This window comes from Rhododendron vialii, chromosome 9a (genome assembly GCF_030253575.1).
Source record: "Rhododendron vialii isolate Sample 1 chromosome 9a, ASM3025357v1".
Lineage (NCBI taxonomy): Eukaryota > Viridiplantae > Streptophyta > Magnoliopsida > Ericales > Ericaceae > Rhododendron > Rhododendron vialii.
The window spans coordinates 7,642,446-7,666,633 of NC_080565.1; the positions used below are offsets into that span (position 1 = coordinate 7,642,446).

Here is a 24,188-nt window from a genome sequence, read left to right on the forward strand (position 1 = left end):
TTAATTTTCTGGTGTACAGAAAGATGAGAGGTTGATCCGAGCACCTACACATATCGGATCAAGCTGATGTTTGGCGATGCCCACTCGGTTTTTTTTTTAAATTGTTGAACGGTTCGGATCATCCATGCGAGGCCTGGAGTAGGCCCCACACGCCGTCCACCGCATTTTTGGTGCCGTGGCTATAGCACTGCTCCCCCATCCAAACGACCCCTTAGGGTGCTCAAATCCAACGGTCAAAATCTCCGCAAAAAGAAATTATGTTTTCAAGTGGGACGCCCACTCTGAATAGAAGACCTCAGCCACCCAGCACCGATAAAATTCTCTCCAATGGAGGTGGTGCTATTCTCTTCTCATGCGTCTCTCATCTTCAACCCACGCAGAAACCCTAATTTATCTCCCAAGGTTAGCCACTTTACTAGAAAAAAAAAAGGCAGGAACTGAATTCAATTTCTCTCCATTTTTTTCTTGTTTTAAATGTGAACTGGGTTTATTTGTTTGCTTGAAACCCTTGTTGTTGTGAAAATGGATTGAAAGCGTAAGAACTATTATAGGGTATATGTTTAGTGGAGTTTAGCGGGAAAAACAAGTGCATTACGTTATCCAAGAGAATTTGCTGCAATATAATCCCTTTCAAGTCATTCTCGGGGTTGAATTTTTCCGTTGTGTCCGAATTCAGTAGTGGCTTGCTATTAAGAAACGGAAGACAAAATACGAGCTTGTTTTATAGCAATAGTAATTAATCGCTGTTTTTTCAAGGTCAATCTATCCAAACATGTTTCTATAATCAATTCGATCCCCCCATTGAATCGGGGATTCCGAACCCTAGTTATAATTTTAGGCCCGTCTGATTAGGGAGATTAGGTGAGGCCCTCATTTCCAACAATTGAATGCAACAACTAGTAGTGGGATTGCATGTTTAATGGATAACGATACCTTGGGGATTGCAGTATTATAATCCCCTCTAGTAGGATTTTCATCCTATGTACCCACTACCTACATAGCCCTTGATATTAGTCTGACCATTGAAAGGTGGCATTAGGTGTTTAGGGTTTATTTTCGATACGAGAATTCGTCACCTAACAGTTCAAACTTAACTCAGCAAGCGACGTGGTTGGTATATGTATAGAGACATTATTCTGTGGTGTGAATATCTAGTTTCTTCTTTAAGGCTTTATTGTCAATGAGGTTTTGTGGAGGGTCACGGAGGGAAAGGAAAAGATGAATCTAGGCTCCCTATCATTTGTATTCCCCTTGATAATTTCCATTCACAAATCACTGATCTGGATGTAGCCTAAGTGCTTCTCATACCTTTTAGGCAGCGGCGGTTCTAGGATTTCGGTTCAGTGGTGACAAAATCGTGCAGAAATTTTTTGCAATGCAAACTCCATCTTCAATACAGATTTTTATTTGATTCAAAATAAATTGAGCCTGATTAGTTTTGTTTTTTTTTGGTCATATACTAGCTATTTACTCACAGATTTAAGTAGATTTTCACTTTCATTGGCTGTGCACCAATGACCCAGTGCAACAATAACAAAGCAAAATCAAATTATCTTAAGAAATACAAAATTTTAGTGTATTTTTTTTTTAACCCAATGGGTTTGCTTGAACCCCCCAAAACACTAGTAAAGCCGCCCATGTGTACGTTATATGATCGGAGCAAAAATTTAGATGTATTTGTGTAAAAATAAGGAAAATAAATTATATTTGTTAGTCACGTGAAAGAAGAATAGTACTCTACTTGTTACTTTTGTGTATTTTTGCATTGCTTTAAGTTTTAGGTTCTCAAATAGTCAACTTATTTGGGCTGGGCTTATGTTGTATTGTTGGGCTATAATATTTTGTGCCCAAATTTAGTTGGACTTTTATATTTTAACCTCGCACGAGTAACTTAGCGCCGACAATACTGAGAAAAACTTAATTTATATAAAAAAATAAAAAAAATTTGGTGCATTTTTTAAACCCAGAGGGTTCGCTTGAACCCTTCGGGTTAGTAGTGGAGCCGCCCCTGCTTTTAGTTCTTAGTTAATCTACTTGTACTTGTGATGCCAAGTTGATTTAGATAGGCAGTTAATCTTTCGATGTCATAAAGGAAACATATTGCTATAAACTTACATCTTCCTGTATCTATGAGATACTTGTGTATGGTTTTTATGTGCACATGAAGATTATTCAATTTTCAATAACATTACAGTTTATGCTCTTCATATTGCATTCTTTGCTGGTGCAGATGCATACTTCTCTTCCTGGTAGGATCGTGAAAAGTCGATTACAAAGTTCTGTATTGTGTTTAACCGAAGATGTTAATAACTGGCCAAGAAGTTGCAAGCCAATCTTTTATTTGGTAGGATATTATAGACGCAGGTTCTTTTGTCAACCATTACAGAGGCTTGACAAAATGATTACATTGCAATGTGGTTTGTTCTCAGTAAGGAATGGACGCCTTCCCAAGTTGAGGAACTACGGCATCGGTCTTCAGAAAGCAGTAAGATGTTCAGAAAAACTTAAAAATCATGCATCCGTTCTTTTCTTCCACCTCATTGTCGGAATGGTTCTTGTCATGACAGTTTCTGTTGCTGTTAACAGAACTCCTTCATGTAAGTTTTAGATCGCTGACTGAATTAGACATAGTTTGAAATTTAGTTTTCTGTTTTATTTTTTATGTGAGTGTATTTATTCATCATGTATCCATGATACTCGAACACTAACATTTTGCAGATGCCCTGACTGAAGAGAATCTTCTTTTCTTGGAGGCCTGGAGAACGATTGACCGTGCATACGTCGACAAAACCTTCAACGGGCAGAGTTGGTTTAGGTACAGAGAAAATGCACTGCGCACTGAACCAATGAACACCAGACAAGAGACATGTATGCTTCTCGTGATTCGTGGTCATGTACTCCATTGGGTTTTGCATCTTGTTTAAAGTTAGATTTGAATTTTCATACAGAACTATATGTTTTGATAAAACTCGAAACATCTTCCTAACTTGGCAATATGTGCTGAAAACGTCAGATAACAATATGCAAAAACACCTACATCGAGACAACAAGAAGATTATGATTAGTTTGTACACATCAGAACAAATGAAAGAGAGAAGAGATTATGATTATTTGGTGCAGAAGGGGCCAACTTTATCGTTTGCAGCCTTTTGAATATGTTGTCATGCTGTTTCTTGATTGTTATTGAATTGGTTTCTCTTATGGTCCAACCTAGGTAACCTTTCTTTGGCCACTATGAAGCTTTTTAACTGGGAGATTACAAGCCAAAGGTCAGCGAGACTAAAAGAAATTAAAAATAAGCAAGAAAACCAACAGAGAGCTAGCCCATCCAAAATACAAAATGAAATTTTCCAAAGCCATATTCTAGCCGCACCTATGCCTCCCCTTGCTTCATTCAAACTTGTTGAAGGTATAAATAATAAAGTTACCCATCCCTCTAACAACTTAAGCTTTTAGATGAGTTAGTGGTTAATAATCTAATACGGTATTATAGTAGGCAATAGATCTAGTGTTCGAACCTCACCGCCTACCTAATGTTAAAATATTAACACGTGTTTAGCCTGCTTATGGAGGAGAGCCTAGCTATACGTGGGGGGGCGTGTTGAAGGTATACATAATAAAGTTACCCATCTCTAACAGCTTAAGCTTTTAGATGAGTTGGTGGTTAATAATCTAATAAAACTCATTTGTTCCTTCCATCATATTTGGTGCTGCTAGTCATACTATTTTACTCTCTTGTACATCCTTCTTCGCTCCAAAAGTTGTTGCAGTTGAAAATCTGAACACTTACATTGCACTGTTTATCTCTATCCTGTACTTGTATTTGCATTCGTATTCTGTTCTAGGCTTCATTTACTCTGTTTCTAAGTTCTTCTTTGGTCTGTTAAATGGACAACCCCCTTACATCGGAGTTTGTGTATGTGGGAACAGACAATGCAATCAGGAAAATGCTGGCCACCCTGGATGATCCATTCACGCGTTTCTTGGAACCTGAAAAGTTTAAAAGTCTTCGGGTACGAGGCAGTTTTGCCTTTACAACTTTAGTTGTTTGACTTGAGAAAGACTTCATTTATTTTTATTAGGAAATTTGCGGCTTCTGTTATTCCCTCTAAAATCTATGAAAATATCCTCTGAAGGCAGTCAGGGACACAAGGCTCTCTTACAGGTGTAGGGCTGTCAATTGGCTATCCTACGGGAGGTGATGGATCACATGGAGGACTTGTGGTAATTTCAGCTTCTTTGGGCGGTCCTGCAAATAAGGCTGGAATTTTGTCTGGGGATGTTATCCTGAAAATTGGTGACACCAGCACAGAATCTATGGGCATATATGATGCAGCAGAGCGCTTGCAGTGAGTTCTCATCATTTCATTTGTTATTAGTTTCTTTAACAAATATCAAAACTACGTCAATACGACCAGTGTTACATTGGGCATAGAATACCTAACATTGGGCATTTGTCAATTATGGTGGGATTCCTACTCTTATGTTATATCACAAAATGCACAAGAGAAAAGGGTTGATAAGTTTGATACTTTTCCTCCCATGCTTTCCCTCATATTCAAATCTTGTTTGCTGATAACTCACCTCTTCACGGATTTCAGAAATTGATGAGATTAGTTTTTTGCTTTTCTTATTTTTGTCCGGTGGGTTCAGTGTTCTTTGAAAACATGACTTGGCAGTATCATGCTTGCCCATATTCAAGTACCGTTGCTGGATAAATTCTAAAGTTGAGAAGCTTAGAGAGCTGAAAGGTGTTATACATGTCATATTGCTTAACTTAAACACTCTTGAGAACCTTCTTTCTGATTCTGTGTATTGGATGGATTTTGTCTATTTGATCACCTATGATGTTATTCTTTCCTTCCAGAGCTCTATCAGTTTATATGCTTTCATTCTTTTGCAGAAAAGTTCTGTGTCAACATCTTTTTCTGATATTTGTAAATTTTTGAGTGAAATGCAGGGGACCTGAAGGCAGTGAAGTGGACCTAACTATTCAAAGTGGACCTGAAATTAAGCACTTATCTTTGACGTATGTTTATCATCTTAAGATTCTCTGCTCAAATGAGCTGTGAGCTTCCTGTCTATGCACAATGACTTTTTTTTATATTGTTTACTTTAAGAAGGAACTTGTGGTTTAATTATTGTTGAAGTTTGTCCCACATTGGCTAATTATCTGCTCCAAAACTAGTATATAAACTTGTGCAGCCCCTCTACTCATTGCCAATTGGTTTTGAGTTGGATGCTTTAACATGGTAGGTTTCGGAGAATTTGTTCCCCCTTGTTTGTGCCATAAATGCACCGTTGTTTGTTGTGATGCAAGTGTTATGGATCGTTTGTTTACTCCTCCAAGAGCGAGTCAGGGATCACATGTGTGGGGAGTTTTGAAGTTTGTCCCACATTGGCTAATTAACTCCTCCAAAACTAGTACATAAACCTGGGCAGCCTGTCCACTTAGTGCCAATTGATTTTGAGTTGGATGCTTTAACTATTATTATTGTGGACCAATAGCTTATGACTTGGCTTAGCAAAAAAATAGCTTATAACTTGTACTTGGTTATGCTTCCACAAATAAGCAGTTAAGCCCTGGTGTGTTTATCTCATATAAGAAAGATTGCTACTTGCTAGCACGTTTCAAGTGTACTTTCAGGCGACGATGTAGGAGTTATGCACGATCGATTCAAAGGGATTTTATAACTTTGCATTAGTATGCTATGCATGTTTGTATTTGACTACGCAGATGTGGATATACTAATCAAGTAAATGTAAAATCAACCAATTGCTGCTTTTCAGGCGGGAGAAAATTTCCTTTAATCCCGTGCATGCAAAGCTTTGTGAAGTACCTGGTTTGGGGAGAGAGAACTCCAGAGTGGGATATATCAAGCTAACTTCCTTCAATCAAAATGCTTCTGGTATGGTGTAGCTACTTTATTATGGAATTTTGCACTTTTAGATTCAGTCACAGTGATATTTCGTTTATATTCATTTCCAAAAAGTTTAGTTTTACCTCTGTATTAGGCAACTCCTCATTAGTTTTTTGATTGATCTCTGTCAAAGCATAGGGTAGGATGTCTTGTCCCAATATCTTATCCCACATGACATAATTGTGCTTTTAAAAAGGGTTTACTTTGATCTTGATTTTGATTTTGAGAGAGGGAGGGAGGGAGAGAAAGAGAGTACTTAATGTCTTATTTCTGTAGGGCAGGGATTTTATTAATTTCTTTCATTCCAGACATAAACTGCTACCAGGGAGATGTTCTTATTAACTTTCTGTGGGTATATGATATACCCCACATCTAGATGCACCTTTTCCAAGAGCCCCTCCGGCGACCCACTCCAAGAGGAGGGAGGCTCCCTCCATGATACTCACCTCCGGCGGAGCAAGGCTTCCTCCACGAACGTTGCCTCCGCCAAAGTGAGGCTTCCTCCACAAACTCAACTTGGAGGAGCAATGCCTCCTCTCTTCCTCCAGGAACTCTCCACTCATGGAGGGGTGAGGTCACCTCCGGACACCTCACCTCCTACTTAACACTCTTAAGGCTCCACGAGCCCTCCACAAATACTAAAAAAAAAAGGCGACTCTGTACACCATCCAGGGCCGGGAGCAGAGCCTAGGTGCCTCGCTCGGGACCTAAGGAGGAATGTGGTTTGGAGGCTGCAAGGGGTTTGTCAAGGAGGACGAGCTCGCCTTCAGCGTGCTCTAACTTGACCGTTCCTAGAGAGAGGGGGCGTTGACTGCCATCCGACACCTCGGAAGAAGTATCATACCTACCGCCTGGCACCTCGGAGCCCGTATCATACTTATTGCAATACCACCTGACTCAGTAGATGATACAAGTCTCCATGTATCACCTAAATAGCCTATGTTGGTTCCTTGATACAAGCTCAAAGGCTTGACTTGGGACTAAAAGAGGAAAGCATGTTAACCTCCACCCTGCCCACCAATGGGGAGGAGCCTCACAATGCTCATATATAAGGAGAATTGACACTATAGTAAAGACAAGCGTTCAATACCCCTATTGAAGGCACATTGAGCAAACATCTATTCTCTGGTTAAGGCCTCTCTCCACTGCCATCCCTCTCTCCCTCTTAGTCCTCCTCTATTCTCGCTCACCATTGTAGCGACTGCGATATACTCGGAGGGCAACCTCAGGTACTCTTCCCACCCCTAACACCCACATTATACTCTGCTGGGGAAGAGAGGTGCTTGCTATAATGCCTCCAAAGAAAAAAGGAGACCTAGAAGCTCTAGGCCTCACCAACATTGAGACCTTGGAGGCTACATCCGAGCCAATCATAGAGGAGATACAACCCCTTTCACAAACCGCTATCGTCGAACAGTTACGTCAGTGACCGAAACACCCTTGCCACTATGCAACAAAACTAGTGTCTCTTGATGAAGACCTTGCTCACCTTGCAAAAGAAAACCACCAACTCCCCGATGTCTCAGGCAGAGACGGATGAATCCCACCCTATTGCCTCATAAATTGAAACTAGCGACAATCAAATTTTTGAGGGAGTATAAAACCCCCAGTCCAAAGAAAGCCCCGTCCCTCCACTAGAGACTAGCTCCCAAAAGGTTCCCTCCATAGGAATGGGTTCAGCCGTCGTACTCCAAAATATGGCAAACATAACCCCGTCACACTAGAACAAGTGCGAGCACTTATCTAATCCGAAAAGAAACCCCTCCCCTTCGCTCCCGATGCTGACCTATGCCCTCTGTATCCCATGACAGTTGCAAGCATGCCATATCCGGAGGGATATAGGGTCCCTAAGTTCATCCATTTTGACAGAAGGAAACGCTAAAGAGCATGCCATTCGTTTTGTGGACAACCTCGGCATCCATAGTGGTGATTGTAACTTAAGGCTACGAGAGTTCTCCAAGTTCGTGATGGATAAGGCGTACTCATGGTATGCCAACCTCGCTCCTTGCTCAGTCCTCTCTTGAGAGGACATGGTCAAACAATTCTATTCCAAGTTCTTCTATGTGGAGGATCGCCTTACGACCCTCCAATTGATGAAGGTGACTAAGAGGCCTTCTAAGGACCTTAATGCCTATGTCCGCCGCTTTTGCGAACTATTGGTGGATGATCAAGAACCGATATCGGCAGATCGCCTAGCCAAGACTGTTAGGGCCTTCGGACTTTGTTTGAAAATTTTTTGACCGGAAGAGGCTGTGGATCACACGGTGACCAAAGACGTCCTCCGAAATCCCCTCCCAACTCACAAAGATAAAGGGAAAGCCGTCATGATGGCGACTATCTCCCACCATGAAGAGAATGAAGAACCAACAACGTGTGAGTTAGGGAACACAAAAGGACCGGAATGCCCAAATTTCGAAGAAAGGCGGGCCTCCTCTCTCCAAAACCCTACGAAGTTCAAATGGTTATTTGATTAGTTTGGCTTCTCCCAGGCAGTGTTCTAAAAGTAGTAATGATCATGTCACATCAAACTAAGCTGCACTTTTTGTGCTCAATACTTCTAAGATTACATGTTACCTAAGTTGCCATGTGGGAGGCTATGTCTGGTATCATGTTTTTATGCAATTTAGGGATCTAAATCAACATGGAATCCTTTGTTCTGCATGAGATGCCTGGTTTTCCCAAAACTTGGGCATTCGTCGCTTTCGGAAAGGCTGTTAGGTGGGATCATAGGAGATCCACATTTAGGGGCTTTATACGAATAGTCTCTGTTAGAGCTTGTCCACACAGATTAATTTTGACCTCCAAAACTAGTATATGAGCTTGGGCAGCCTTTCCACTCATTGCCAATTTTGAGTTGGATGCTTTAACTGTCACAATGTAAATATTATAATGTTTGACCGTCCCCAAGCATGCTGCCTTCCCTGTGCTTTCAGCACTTATCCTTTGTTCAATTATTCCCCCTTCACTTAAAGGCAGACCTGCCCAAGGAAGAAATCACAACCAGGGCTATATTCACCTCTATCTTCGGTAGCCTCCTCACTAAAAACAGGTGAGCTAGCTTGCATTGAGAATGAAGGGCCCTCCAAAGGACTCATTTTCAGCTCCTTGCTTATTCTTCTATATTAAATCTTGCTGCCAACGTATGCTACTAGGAGAGTAAGCAAGCTACCTTGCTAATATTCTAGAAATGGTAGCTTCCACGCCCTTCCTGCCTGCGGAAATTGATTGGGTTAGTTCATTCTCTTGGTTAGTTGGTCTCTTGTTTAGTGCATTCCATTTATTTATACTTCCCCCCACCCGGGGAAGTTAACAGTACTTGTCTACCCGACGACATTTAGGGATGGAAGTAGACCCATTGGGCAGGGAGGATCATTACGGTCCTGGGAGAAGTGGCGACTGTTCTCAAGAACTAAGAAAGCGGAGAGCATTCTCTTGTAGATTTGTAGAATGGAAGAAGAGTACGCGCGCTAGCGCAGAACACAGCCGGCTAGCCCGCATGCAGAGATCCTCCTATCCTATCTTAGGGTCTCCCCTTCGATGCGTGTTCGGAATAAGATTAGTTTTATTATTAGTGGGAAGCTACAAGAGTATATAAATGCTATCAAACAGAGCTCTGGGATGACCTCTTTGTATTACACACCTCTTGTGGATCTAGCTTTCAACAGTGAAGAAAACATTATGAGAGATGTGAAGGGGGCTTGCAAAACATATTAATTTTCTTTTTGAAATGAGATATAATTTAGATCCTTTTTATTTTTTCACAATAGATGCATTATTTTCTTCTACTGGACTGTGAGTTATGTTACTTTCCTTGCAGTTTATGGGCTAAATATTCATGTGGTGTATTTTTTAGTTCTAGCCATTTCTGGAGGTCCTGAAATTATACATCATTGTAGGTGCTGTCAGGCAAGCAATTAAAACTTTAAGGAGAAATAATGTTAATGCTTTTGTATTGGACCTTCGAGATAATAGGTAATACTTTCAGCATGTTTCATTTTACATTCGTCCTCTGTTAGACTTTCTGATAGATTAAATTTGGTGCAGTGGTGGTCTTTTCCCTGAAGGAATTGAGATTGCTAAGATTTGGTAAGTTAAATCTAAGGATAATTTTCCCTATTTAACTCGTGAAGATAACCTTTCTTGGTGCTGTTTCTTGCTTGGTTATTCTTTTAGTTTCGCGGCCAAACTTCTTCCTCTATTTCTCTTTGATAAGTTTCTTCTTCTGTTTTACTTTATTTTTATTGGTCGTAGGTTTTGTGTAACACTTATTTGTTTTGGACCAAATTGATTATTGACTTAAACTTATCCTGATTCCCAAAAGGCTTTTAAGCTCGTGCAAAGGTACTGTCCGAATTCATGGACTATAAAGATGTGTATACTGCACAAAAGCTATACATATAGGTTGCATAATGCTACGTCATTAGAAGAGTTGTATTTGGATGTAGCAATGAATCGAGTTTCAGTAAGATCAAGTAACATACATAATAAGGTGTCTTGTCGGTGCTCTTTATGTTGTACCAGAGCTTCCAATATGTACAGTTTTGTTGTGTACCTTTAGAAGATGTTATTTGGTGTCTTCTTATGGAAAAGACATTTTTATCATTGCTGATTATGGAACTACTTTTAAATAATTTTGAGGAAAAGGATTGTGTTTCCCGGTAAAACTATAAGGTTATTAACAAAGCCAAAAATTACCTGTCATTGAGTTTTGCCTTGGGGTAAATGAAATCTAAGAACTCCGCTGTCCATTATGAAAATCCTGTGCAACGGAAGTGTTGTATTCACTAATTAGATAAGTTTGTAGTGTTTTAGTAAGATGGGAAATTGGATTAATAATTTAATAGGTATGTTTCAATGATTGAAATAATACGATTTGTGCAAAGCGCAAAGAAAAAATAGTAACTAAGAATTTGGAGAAGAAGAAGTAGAAAGAATAAGGATGATCAGGCCGTCTGTTAATATTCATAGTTAAAGAAATTTCTTGAATGTACAATATATCAACACTTTTTGTGTGTACATGCAATATACATTTGGATGCATGTTTTCTCTCAATGAATGTCGAACACCTGTTGAATAATGTCAACTCAAATGTCCTTGGGGTTTGTTTCAATTGAATGCTATAACTTTGGGCAGTAACGTTGATTTGTGTTCTTACAATGTAAATGCAAATTATTGTTCCCCCATAAGTGGGTTGATTGAAAACGCTAAAATTAATGACATGCATATTTCACAAGTTGCAAGTCATAACTCCTCAGATTTTGCAGAACACATATTCATGGTCTGCATAAGTTTTATGAACAGACACGATTAGGCTTTTGCGACTTTCACGAAAACACTTTCTTTCCATTGTTCTTGACCAAAATGCATTTCTAGATGATATGGCATGACCTTTTACCATTTAGGATACTGAATCCTTGGTTATTCTAAATCCTTCGTTTTCCCCTACGCACACCCCATGCACACATCCCGCCAAACCCACTATAACTTGGGGCAGAAAAGCTAATGTATGTTAGCACATTAATTTCTGTTTGTAACTTGAGCTTAAATCTAGTGCTAGGATGTCCACGGGAGATGTAGTCAGTTCTTTTTTTTGGGTAAATTATTAATAGTAACATTTCATTTCTGGATGGAAAGCTTCTAATTACTCATAATGCGATGTTCACAAGGACTTATTCCATGAAAGTGACAACATTTACTTACAAAGGTTGATGGTTGATCATTTTGATTCTGTCACACCTTGTCTATTGGAACAAAAAGTAGTTCAAGGTTGTCATGCTAAACTTTATCTCTGTAGTCAAAGCTAATCATGTACATGATGAACTTCTAGTCTAGTCTTATTGTAACGGTTTTGTCAAACTCTTCCCTCGTATCATAGGTTGTTATATTTGATGTATCGAGCACCCCGTTTAAATATTTTTCTATACTGCACATCACTAGTTTTGTACAATCTGAATTGCTGTGAAACATGCCAAATTCACTTCCCTTTGCAGCAGAAAAAATAAGTTAATTGTTTCATGCATTCATAACTTCCTCCTGTCTCACGACCTAGTTGATCTGTCCTTTTGTTTGTAGATTATGACTTGGGCTATCTCTGGTTGGGCATATAAGTTCCACTTTGTTCAGCTAATCTTATTTTGTTGGTAGATGCTCCATAATTTTACATTATAAGTTCTCATACTTAGCGTTTGCCAACCAGGTTAGAGAAGGGTGTCATTGTATATATTTGTGATAGCCAAGGTGTCCGTGATATCTATGATACTGATGGAAGAAATGCAGTAGCAGCCACAGAACCCCTAGCCGTGCTGGTATGTGAACTTCTTTTCTGTGGTTGATATGGCAATATCATATGCTCATGGTTCTTGGGACGGTCTTTTTTCATCATTTGTTAATATGATGTTATAGGTGACTTCTAGAAACAGAACCTATGTTGAACTAGTGCTGTGTCTTCAGGCTTCATTTTGAATTTAAAATCTGTTTGACTTGCATACTCTCCCTTCCTTCTATTGGTTTAACGTCTCTCATTAGGAATTAAAAGTTGCAAAATTGGAGTACTGTTCTCAGTTGGTATTATGTCCATCGGCTAATTGTTGCTGTGGCAGGAGAGTTCCACCATCCGACACTCTATTACTATTGCTATTTCTGCTTATTGTTCTGCTGTTTTTTGTGGTTCATGTTCTGAGTGGTCATTAACTCATTCTTTCACCTAATAATTGGAATGATAATATATATGAAGTTCAAATGTTTTTCCATTGCTAGTTCTCGTCCACCTCCGCAGGTAGCTAATTCGAACTGTTGCTGATTCATTTGAAGACGTTTTAGTTTGATCTCACATTCTTATGGTTGTCTTTATTTCAGTTTCTCTTTGGATCTTACCATAATGATCACCTCTTTATCCATAGGCTTCATTGCCATAAGGAGAATGAAGTTCATTCTCAAAGTTTTTCTTTATGGCGATATTTGTTGTTAGAGAACTGCTGATTTTCCTTCTTACTGTCTTTTTAGGTAAACAAAGGAACTGCTAGTGCAAGCGAAATATTAGCCGGTGCATTGAAGGACAACAAACGAGCAGTGCTGTTTGGAGAACCCACTTATGGGAAAGGGTAATGTTATTTTGCTTCGGCATTGCAAAAAAATGTTGGTATATACCTAATGTGACTTTTGTATTTTCCTTCTTACAGCAAGATTCAATCAGTTTTTGAGCTATCCGATGGCTCCGGCTTGGTTGTTACAGTTGCTCGCTATGAGACACCTGCTCATACTGATATTGACAAGGTTTATTGCTACCGCTTTCACTCTCGCTTGCTTGATTCACATTTTTTTTTAGTAACAAAACAATCCCTCCGATTTTTGTGAATCATTCTATAGGTCGGTGTGATTCCGGATCATCCTTTGCCGGCTTCTTTTCCCAAGGATCCTGTATCGGATTGCGAACTCAATAGAGTTGAGCTCTTTTTGAGATGACATAACTTTGTACAAACATTGTGGAGTAATTGTGAATTATTCTTTTGTCATTGCTAAAAAAACACTGGAAGCATACGAAGAAAGTTGTATGTAGCCCCATCTACTACTTTAGCAACTTTAGCGGCTTGGCCAATTACTCTAGATTCTTGATTATTCCATTTCTTGATGTTAGCAGTATACTGTGGTCAAATAGGATTATTTTCTTCTCGCGACCTTTTACTATTTTTCATCATGTGGGAGTTAGAACTAATTCCCATCGATTTTCTTCTATCCATGTGGGGAGGAAAGAAATATCTGTACTCTGCTACAAAATTTATTTTATACACTGCGGGAGTTTCTGTTCTTCTCTTTATTGGAGTTCTGGGTGTCGGTTTACATAGTTCTAATGAATCAACATTCAATTTTAAAACATTAGCCAATCAATTGTATCGGAAGAAAAGTTGAATTTTCCGTTTCATATGTTTGTCATCATGAAGCTTTTTTTTCCTCATTTTCTGGTAAGCCATAGGGACGAACCTCTATAATCTATATGGATGCTGTGAATAGTTGATACGATGTCTTGGAATTTGCGTTCTTATCAATGTTATTTATTGAAGGTCCATCGATGGAGAAAAAAATAATAAATACAGTGCCCCGACTTTATAAATTTTAAGATAATACTTCCGCCCCCTCATGGAGTATTTGTTTATCTCTTTTAGAAAGTCTTATTTTTTGAATAAACAATAAACTAAGTTTGTGTTTAAATTTTAAAATTTTTTTTGCTCACCAATTTGAAGATGTCAATTAGTTCTTGCAAATAAAAAATAAAAAAACAATGCGCAATTATTATTTTTTATATCTGGAAAGTGAATGATTTTTCAAAAAAAAGATAAATTATGGAATGTGGTTGGTTAGTGTATATTGCTATTGATTCTTTAGTCCTCCGAAGTTGCCCTCGTCTCATTTGAAACCTTTTTCACTTCTCCTGGTTCTCCATACATTGAACAAGCATTAGGCTCGTTTTATGTATGGGAAAAAAAATAATTTCAAATTGGTGTTTATTTCGGCTTTGTGTATCTAACGGTCACAATCCTAATTGATAAAAAGAAGTTTAATTTTTTTTCCAGTCCCGTGTTCAATGCACAAGTGCTTTGTTTCCATTCTATACACTGAAAGACATATATGGTGGTAAAAGAGTTTGGGGCATCATGTGGCTGTGACGGTGCTCCAAGGACATAGAATAATTTTCTTTTGCCATATTACACTAATGGTTCAAAGGCACCAAAAATCATTGTCCAACAACAAAATATTTAAAAAGGCAATAAGCTAATACACCAAATATTTAAAGACACTAAATAGTCGTTGTCAAAACAACAAAATAACATGGGAGTACCATATAACTTATAAGGGTAGTTATGTAATTATATTCCGGTTTGGTTACGGTTACAGATTTTAAAATTCAATAACCGAAAGCAAAATCACGATTAAAATTCCGGTTAAAAACCGCACCAAATGGTTCTTTACGATTCAATTAACCAACGGTTCAAGCAGGGTTGTCATCCCTAAAAGGTTGGGAACAGAGGAGAGTGTTGGGGTGATTTCATGTTTGTCATGAATGGCTCAACGTTTGGAGAAATTATAGTTATTTTTGGTTAGGAAACAGAACCTATAAATTGATAATACAACAAATACAAAGGACTCACAAGATCAAGAAAATAAAATCAAAACACAAAACAGTAAAAGTCACAAAAAAAATAAGCTCTGCTGTTGGAACCCACAAAAATTTGCTCGTCTTTGTGTATGAACTAATAATCATGATCTGCATCAAGCATAAGTTCGTTTCCGTCATAATCACCGCCGCAGTGGTGTCTTTACCATTGTCGTCAAAGAAAAATAGTGTGTGACGCATGTTTTGCACAACCTTAATACCAACCATCATATAAAAACTATCATTACTGTCATTGCAGATAACATACACCTAATCACATTAAAATATAGTTCCATAACTACAAACAATAGTTTAATATTTTTTTTTTCATAGTTAGGCTAAGTTCCGCTAAGATTTTTGGGGTTTTTTTTATTTTGTCCTCATTCAAATTTTTTTCGCGTTTTTTAATTGGGAGGCTTAATTATTCATTTTCAAATCTCATCCAACTTAAGTATTCATCCTCCATTTTTTGAACGTTATGATTTCATCCCTGTTTTTTTTTATACCAAAAGTGCCCCTAATATATATATATATATACACACACACACACACACACACACACACACACCAGAAAATGAGACCAAAACATAATCTTTCCCATCCCGTCCCACGATTTCCGTTCAATCCCTAAAATTATGGATCCAAAAAATTCGGGTGGGATTATATATAAGTAAGCATCTCTCTCTCTCTCTCTCTCTCTCTCTCTCTCTCTCTCTCTCTCTCTCTCTCTCCAAAGTCCTCCATAAATAGTCGCCGCCATTCACACGTCCTCCGGTGGGCGGCGATCTACTCGTCGTCCGACGTCTTCCGCTCTATCGCCGTCGTTTCCCTCCTCCCTCTCGCCGATCAATCATCCTCCGTCGTCATCAATGAAGCCAACAGAAATCTCCTTTCGGTACCGTTGCTGTCGACCGATTCCCTCCTCCCTTTCGCCAATCAATCATCTTCTATCGTCAATGAAGTTTAACAGAGAAGTGGGCGTTATCGTTGTTGCCGGAGTAAATCTTCAAGATGTAGTGATTTGAAGTTTTTTTTTTTGTTTATATGGTTTGGGTATTCATGGTTTATTAACCATGAATCGGCGATTGAATATTCATGTTTTTTTTTCTCGTTTTTTTTGTTGATTTTTTTTTATGGCTTGTTTGGGTATTCTTACCATGATTATTAATGAAGGTTTCCATGATGATAAACAGATTGAATGGTTTTTTGTTTATTTGAACCATTTACCACGAAAAATTTGTTTGAATCATGGGATATTAATCATGTCCACGTAGTAATCGTCATGGTAATTTAACCATGTAACGGTTTGAATATGTCATGTTATATATATTTTTACGGTAATTTAGCCATGTTCCATGTAATAAGATCAATGAAAAATATGACTTTCTGTTATCTGGTTGGCCAACTCGAAGAATGAAGAAAAAATGCAAATATGTGGTTAACTTATCATGTTATATTCATAAAAATAAGTAATCAATCATATTGAAATTTACCAAATCCCATTGAATTAGAAAAATAGTCCAATCCAATCCCACTTAATTGGGAAAACAATCAAATCCAATCCCACTAAATTAGGAAAGCAATATAACATAATATATGTATATCATAGTGAAAAGGGTAAGAAAGGTAATTCATACACTAAAAGGATGAAAACATAAGTATGAAAAAAGAGCGGGATGAATTCTCACATGACATGGATAAAGAGGATGGATATGTCATGTGAGAATTTGTAAAATCTTAACTCTTAGTAAAATATTGTTTAAAAAATTTGTCTACGGTCCCAAATCCCAATATTTCTATGGTACTTGTAATACTAGTGGAGGGCCGTGGAGCCTTCTCTCATCTCTTGTGCTCAACCTGATACACGACGTCGTTCCATATCCGGAAGCCAATATAAACATCCCTACTGTTCGTCCGTACCAGATAACGCAGAGAGAGAGAGAGAGAGAGAGAGAGAGAGGGAGGGAGGGAGGGAGATGAAGCCGTCGCCGGTAGATTTGTTCGCAGACCTAGAAGATCCTAACTCGACGATGGCGATGGATGTTGACGACGTCGACGCGGAGTTTTTCGGCGAAGGCCCACTTATCTCCGACAACAAGCTCGCCGACGCCGACTTCTTCAACTCCTTCCAAGACGACTTCGACGACGCTGACATCAACTAGTAGGGTTTCATAAGCTCTTTTTTAACTGAAATGTGGAATTGCTTTCGTAAGATACTCTCTGAGCTTTAGATATGCGCTTAGCGAGATATATATGGACCTCCGATTACTATGTTTTTTTTCTTTCTCAAGTCTTGTCGCGCTTTTCGTAAGCTTTTTTTGACTGAATGATGAAATCATCAGATTCTCTCTGGGCTTTGAAATGCGTTACTGGATGAATGATGAAATCATCAGATTCTCTCTGGGCTTTGAATATGCGTTAATGGATGAATGATCATCAGATTCTCTCTGAGCTCGTTTTCTGTTTAATGATCACTATCTGCTGGTTGTCTTTTTTTTTTTCGGTGAATCTATCTGCTTGGTTTAGGCTCTGAATTGGGTAATTGTGTGGGCATGTGATATTAATTACCCCCTTTTTCTTTTGTCGTGTTTTTAGACATTAGATTTTTGTGGTAGTATGACCGGTAGCCAGGGTTCTCTCCGATCACAAAATCCATGGATTAATCCTCCACCAGCATTCCCATCTTCTGTCCTCCAATTTTCTTGGGTTCTTTTCTTCGTTCGGCATGTTGTCCCTTGCGTTAGCTCTTTTTTACTGAAAGATGAAATTGCATTCGTCAGATTCCCTCTGGGGAAATGCGTTAGTTGATATATGGAATACGTGATTGGAGCTCGTTTTCTATTTGATGATCACTATCTGCTTGTGTTCTTTTCTTTTGGTGAACCTATCTGCTTGTTTGTTCTCCAAAATAGGGTCATTGTTTGGGTGGGTGATGTTTACTAACCCTTTATGTGCTTGTAGGCGTATTGAGTTTTACTTGTTGTATGACCGGTATCTATGGTTTGTCGCGGATCCCACAACCAGCAACATACGGTGTACATGTGTCCATGATTAGTGAGGATGCTTTTAGAAGGGTTTATCTCGAGTCAAACTTCAATCTACATTCGGATTCTTTGTCCCATTATATTTTTAGTGTTTTGTCTTCGTTAGGCATGTCATTCTTTTCGTAAGCTCTTTTTGACTGTGAGATGAAAGTGCATTCATCAGATACTCTCTGAGCTTTTGATATGTGTTAATCGATATATGGAAGGCGCGATTGGAGCTCTTTTTTTCTTTAATTATCACTATCTGCTGTAAATTATGCACCGCGAAACGGGGAAAAAGGCGTATATAGTCTTCTGATGTCACTTAGAGGCTTGCTTTTTTTACTTTTTGTATTATATAAAAAATACTTATATTTTCCTAAGCGTGTCCCCAATGTGTCATTCCCTCTAATTTTTGGAGATTTGCATGTTCTAGTGCTGGTGTCTGTGTCATGTCCCCCATCCATGTCGGTGCTGCATCGGCGGTTACTCAATCCCCATGGTAGATTGTTAAGATACAATTTGACTGATAGGTTAAAAACTTAGTTTATATTTGCTGTCTAATCGACCCCTCGCAAACCTAGAATACCCTTGAGAATCATGCAATATGTTGTGTCTGTTGGCAGTGTTTCGCACACTGCAAGCAGCTCCTGTCATTAACTAAGTTTTGTCTAATTCCTGGAGCTTGTAATGGTTCTAACTTCTAAATGTCTGACCAATCACGTAGATTCTTACATTTATAAGGACCTTCATATGCAAAATTGTTCTGCCCCTCTTTTTCTTGGGTATTAATACTTAAGTTGATACTATACTGGAGGTGTAACTCTTTTGTGCCTAGTCTTTTTTTATGGCGCTCTTTAATCTTCGGGGAGGGCTGGAAATACATTGACAAAGTGTGGATGTGAATTTCTCTCATGCATGATGATCTGTTCTCTTTGTTTTCTGATGTGTTCGTTAACTTATACCAAGGGAAGTATTTGTTGGAGTAGAAGGATTAATAAGTTGGTTCAATTGTCTCCATTGTTGCAGAAGGGCTTGGTAGAGTTTTAACTAGTATTGATGAACGAAAATTTTGCTTAGCAGTTTAGTGTTCATCTGGGGTTAAGTTTGGGGGGAATAGTAATTTCTTCATTGATTATTAGGCTTTAGCTTCTACTGAACATATTCTAAATGTTGATCCATACTCAAGTCCATTGGACACGAGACGAGTTGGCGTGGACCCTTAAGTGTTCTGGAACTTATTTCGTACCGAGATGAGATGGTCCTTTAACTGCACTTCACTCAAATGGTTGAAGGGGGATAGTGTTCGCACCATTTGATGTTGAATTTGGATCAGCTGATGGTGGTGCAGATAATACAGTAGTAGAAACCTCTGGCGTATGTGTGGCTTTATGAACAGCTTTCTTTTCATGCTCCGGAGACTATTGATATACTACATCTAACCTTCTCTAGGTGGGGTTTGGTACTCCTTTAAGTGTTATGTTATGTTTGGCAAGGTTTGGTACTCTTTGTCAGTAGGGATTGTTTATTGTTTCTGGGTGGTATCTTAAGGTCAATGTTGAAAAGGTCATGCCCAATGTTCAAAGTTTATGGCAGTTCAAAAAAAAAAAATGATAAAAGTTTCTGAGTGACAATGCACGCCCAAAAAAATCGAGGGACAATTTTCTTGTCGATAATTGGAACCTCATATTCATGATATCAATAAGAGTGTAAATTTCACTGACCTCCGTGAAGTTTAATACCTCTCGCGAGGTTTCTGAACTGCCATGCCCTCCCTGTTAGCTTGCCATTTACAAACCCTAGTGGGAATCGACGATGTCACAAAATTAATTTATTTAATGTCAAAATTGACCTCATCTCCTACAGCCAAGATCCTCCGAACCTATTACCACACATCAGTACACTTCCATCGACTCCTCTCTGAAACCACAACATCATTGCCGCCCAAAATCACCATACTACTCTCTTCACCTGTAAACCACAATCGCCACGGGCATCTCCACAACTTCTGCCACCATTTGTTCCCCTTTTGTGTCTTTACCATTCAGGTTATCTCTCTCTCTCTCTCTCTCTCTCTCTCTCTCTTACAGAAGTTAGGGTTCGATTTCGTCGTTCTCTCCCTCTCTTGCAGAAATTAGGGTTGAAGATGGACGAAGAGTCGACTGGAAGAAGAAGATCTCTCTCTCGATTTATTCTTCGAATCTGTATTTTTTTAAATCAGGGTTAGATTTTGCAACTGTGTTACTGTTTTCAGTTGAGAGGAATTTTTAGGGGTTTCCAGAAGTAACTCTAACCCTACAAGTGTTTGGGGTTTGTATAAGCACTACAGTAGAAGGGCTGTAACAGATTGCTCTTTGTAAGCCATGGGTAAGTATAAAGATCTTGTAATTTCTTGTGTTGAAATGCTGTACGAATTTGTTGGGGTACAAGTATAGACGCATGTTTTTTAAAGCAGCTTATGCAAATGAGACACAGGGTTTGTGTAAATTTAGAGTGGCATCATGGTTCTTTGATGGGTTTTTCCCCAAATGATATGAGCTCTGAACTGAGTTTGAATTGGGAAATGAGAACAAAAGGGAAGTTCAAGAACTTTCTCCAACTTAGAAAGAGGTATTTCAATGATTTCCCTTTTGTTCTCAGATTGAAGCATAAGCAAAAACTGGACTTGGTATAAGAATTGGAATATGTCATGCCTTTGAATGACTAATGTTAAGAAATGTCAAGATTTGGCCTGCAAAGTGATTTGGAGTTTCAGTATTTGGTCCTTTGTTTTGGTTGTAAAAAATCCAGGGGGTAAAAAACATTGAGTTTAGTTGAGTAATTTATTGCATTCCAAAAGCTCGAGTTCACGGTATCGGACGTCCTTGAATGCATGAAAGATGGCAGTGTGATTGGGAGAAGAGGTGCTGGGATTGTCTACAATGGAAAAAACTTCTTGGTTTTGGTACGTTTAGCCATTACATTTTTTTGGACACCAGATTACACGCAAGAATAGCACTCTTCCTTGTTCGAGATTACACAAGCGCAGCAACTGTCCCCTGTTTTACACAAGGTCACATTTAGCACTTTTCAGATTTGAGATCAATAGACATTATTATTATTATTATTTTTTGCAAAGAGAACATGCATTTGTAAGCTCGATTTTTTTGGTGTCATCTGGAGAGACTTGTATGACATTTTTTTTTTGGTCTCAAACAAGTTTCTTCAGAGGAAAACGGCCAATCAAACCAACTGAAATGGTTATACATTGCTTAACAAAAGGGAAAAAAAAAAAAAAAAAAACTAGTAGTTACAATTTTTAAGTTGGAAACTGGAATATATGGTTGTGTTGTCAAATTAGCTCATTCCCATATTGTTGCTTCTCTAACAGATTGCAGGCAACCTCAATCCCTAGCCAAAGGTCTTCAGCAATTCTACCGCTGCATCCAGCCGCCAACACAGCACGCGTTCATGGAATTCATCATAACATCCTTCTGGTAGACACTCAAACCCATCACACTTCCAGATTTTCACTCCAGGCTCGGCTTTGGCGCCCTTCAGAGCTCCAAGGAGTTCAGCATGTCCTATGATGTCAACATTAGCCTGAGAAGTCTCCGTGTCCATTGCCATCTTACTGGGAGGATCTTTTTGCAGTTTACAGGCAATGACTACCAAAGCAAAATGCTAAAGTCTCACCACTTCTTCACCTGCAAACACCCAAAAAAATTAAAACAAAGCACCAACCTGCTACATTCAAGGCAAAGTAAAGCAAGAAAAAAAGTGCAACTTGTGCTTGCTATAATCATATAGGGATTTCCATATTCAAACCAAAATAGCATCACTCAACCTAATGTGACAAACCCTAACCCAATGTCAGAAATTAGGGTTAGGGTTCCTAGCAAATCGAAACAGAGATTGCCAAAAAATATATACATATAGATTCGAACAATAATATTACCCTAATCGACTATTTGAAAAAGCCCTAATTTTGGCAAGTTCAGAGAGAACAAGCCAGAGAGAGAGAGAGAGAGAGAGAGAGAGCCCTAATTTCTGAGATGGAGAACGAGACTGAGAGAGAGATTCGATCGAGAGAGAGGGGTACCTTGTTCGTCACTTCAATCTTGTTCTTCTTCGTCGACGATCTGGTTCGGGCTTCTCTCTATTTCTCTTTGTTTGAACGCGAACTGCTGGAAAGGGGGGAAATGTAAGAGCATTCGCACCGGTCTCTTTAAATTTTGGACCAAATGACATATTAAAAAGCCACTTGATTACTTTAGTTACTCATTTTAAAAATGTCTACTGTATTAGACTCTCTACATTTTAAGTTATCCCTTTAAAATTTTATTTATTTATTCTGAAAAAAAAAAGAAGCAAATGGCAAAACTAATCCCACCTACTCTCTCTCTCTCACACACACACACACTTTACTTTTCTTCCCAATTCCAAAAAACCAGCACCAGCAAAATCACCCCCAGCAAACAAAACCCCAAACAGCCAAACCACGCCAACGCCAACCTTATCCTCTCTCTCTCTCACCGGCAAAATCACCCCCTCCGATCAACCCCCCCCCCCCCTCTCCAAATCCGTCTCAACCAACGGCATCATTTTTCTCCCCCTCTCGCCTTTGCCTCTTCTCTTTCTCAACGCCAGTCTCTCTCCGGTGACCTTCTTCACAGGCTGAGCTCGAAGCCATCGTCCGAGCTCTGGTGGCTATAGGAGTAGGTGAGGTACAGATTAAATAGTAACATAATGGGTAATGTGATGAACAGTGACTCGTTAGAAAAAACGAGGCACTGTAGCAAAGTTACTCCAATTGCAAAGTAGCGAGGGAAGCAGTGAGCCTGATGCAGGAGAATTCTTTGGGTTTTGCTCTTTGTTTTAGTCTGATGCATGAAGTAACGAGAGTGATGTGGTTGCCCTAATGGGAAAAGGGGAAGAGAGACCCGTGTGATGACTTAAACCTGTTTTTGACCTGTGATTTTCATTTTGACTCAACCCACCCTTGTTTTAACCCACAAGTTTCCCTTCCTTTTCCGAGCCATTGGATCTAAGTTGTTGGATGGCTCAATAGAACGGGAGTAATTAATATATATATATACATACACATACTAGCGCATGCCCGTGCCTTCAGGCACGATTCGAACAATCAACACACAAATAAATACTGAACTCACGTGCAATATATTAACACTATCCAACAAATCAATTATGTGAAAAATAATAACCCATCATGTCCATTGACATGGTTAACTTGAATCAGCAAATTAAGAACAAATAATTTTTCAATCCGGAACTTTTGCATACACAAACTCAAATGCATTGTCATACAATTTGGTTATCCATTAGACCAAATTTTAAGCAATGGCCTAGCTTTAACTCAAACAACCATTACAGAATCCATTTCAACAAATATTACTAAAAAGCTATTTTCCTCCTAATCTTTTTGCTTTATTTCCAAAAGAAAAAATCATGTACAAACACAAAGAGGTCATCCAGTTTCATGAAGCAAAGTAAGAAAGATAGCATCCTTTTTCCTTCTAAGAAATATGACTTAAGCATAGCAACTGATGAAGTTGAAGCCAATTCTACGGAAGAAGCAAAACAAAAAAGTGAATTGAACTAGCTTCCGAGGCAAAAGAAGCAGAGCTAGAGGCATATAAGGTGTTTGCATTTGATCCCACGCCAATATAAACGATCCACCGGTATAGGTAATTGAGTCAAAGATGAGAGTATTTCAATTATCCTTCTTGTGGTTCCCCCTTATTCATTGTATCAACAACAAATGAAAGTTAAAGTTAGAGAAGAAGCCTAAGGCCATCCACAGTGGTATAATCAAAAAAGGATAACCAAAAGTTGACACATCAGCTTTTGATTATTCACTTAAGAGGTTGTTAAGCTTAACAATGTTGAGCTTCACAATGGTCACCTCTAGTCCATAACTAAAATAAGAGTCCACTACAATTCCACTCTCTCTCCACCTCTATTTCCTGTCATTCACTTCCCTCCATTTACATTTTTTTTGGCAAAAATATATAGATTCTCTCTCTTAATTTTGGGGAAAAATCGGTAACTTTCTTCCCTCCTATTATGATTTTTTTTAGGGAAAAAATAAAAATG

At 38.7% G+C, this 24,188-nt stretch overlaps 2 protein-coding genes across 4 annotated transcripts; both read left to right on the forward strand.

The window, feature by feature from the left end:
* Positions 1-251: 251 nt before the first annotated feature.
* LOC131300334 (carboxyl-terminal-processing peptidase 2, chloroplastic) lies at positions 252-13,730 on the forward strand. 3 transcript variants are annotated; one of them, XM_058326109.1, is made up of 13 exons: positions 252-402; positions 2,231-2,597; positions 2,719-2,868; positions 3,931-4,013; positions 4,141-4,349; positions 4,961-5,029; positions 5,791-5,909; positions 9,818-9,893; positions 9,966-10,007; positions 12,118-12,226; positions 12,924-13,021; positions 13,100-13,193; positions 13,287-13,730. In XM_058326109.1, the coding sequence occupies exons 1-13, from the start codon at positions 328-330 to the stop codon at positions 13,380-13,382; spliced, it is 1,587 nt and encodes a 528-aa protein (XP_058182092.1). In that variant the 5' UTR covers positions 252-327; the 3' UTR covers positions 13,383-13,730. The 3 variants fall into 3 exon arrangements, with proteins under 3 accessions (XP_058182092.1, XP_058182093.1, XP_058182094.1); XM_058326111.1 differs by lacking the exon at positions 252-402 and having other exon boundaries at positions 2,231-2,344; positions 2,430-2,597; XM_058326110.1 differs by lacking the exon at positions 4,961-5,029.
* Positions 13,731-16,959: 3,229 nt separating this feature from the next.
* Positions 16,960-17,470, forward strand: LOC131300336 (small acidic protein 1-like). The gene has a single exon (XM_058326112.1). It carries the CDS (start codon positions 17,046-17,048, stop codon positions 17,229-17,231), a length of 186 nt encoding a protein of 61 aa, XP_058182095.1. The 5' UTR covers positions 16,960-17,045; the 3' UTR covers positions 17,232-17,470.
* Positions 17,471-24,188: the final 6,718 nt, after the last annotated feature.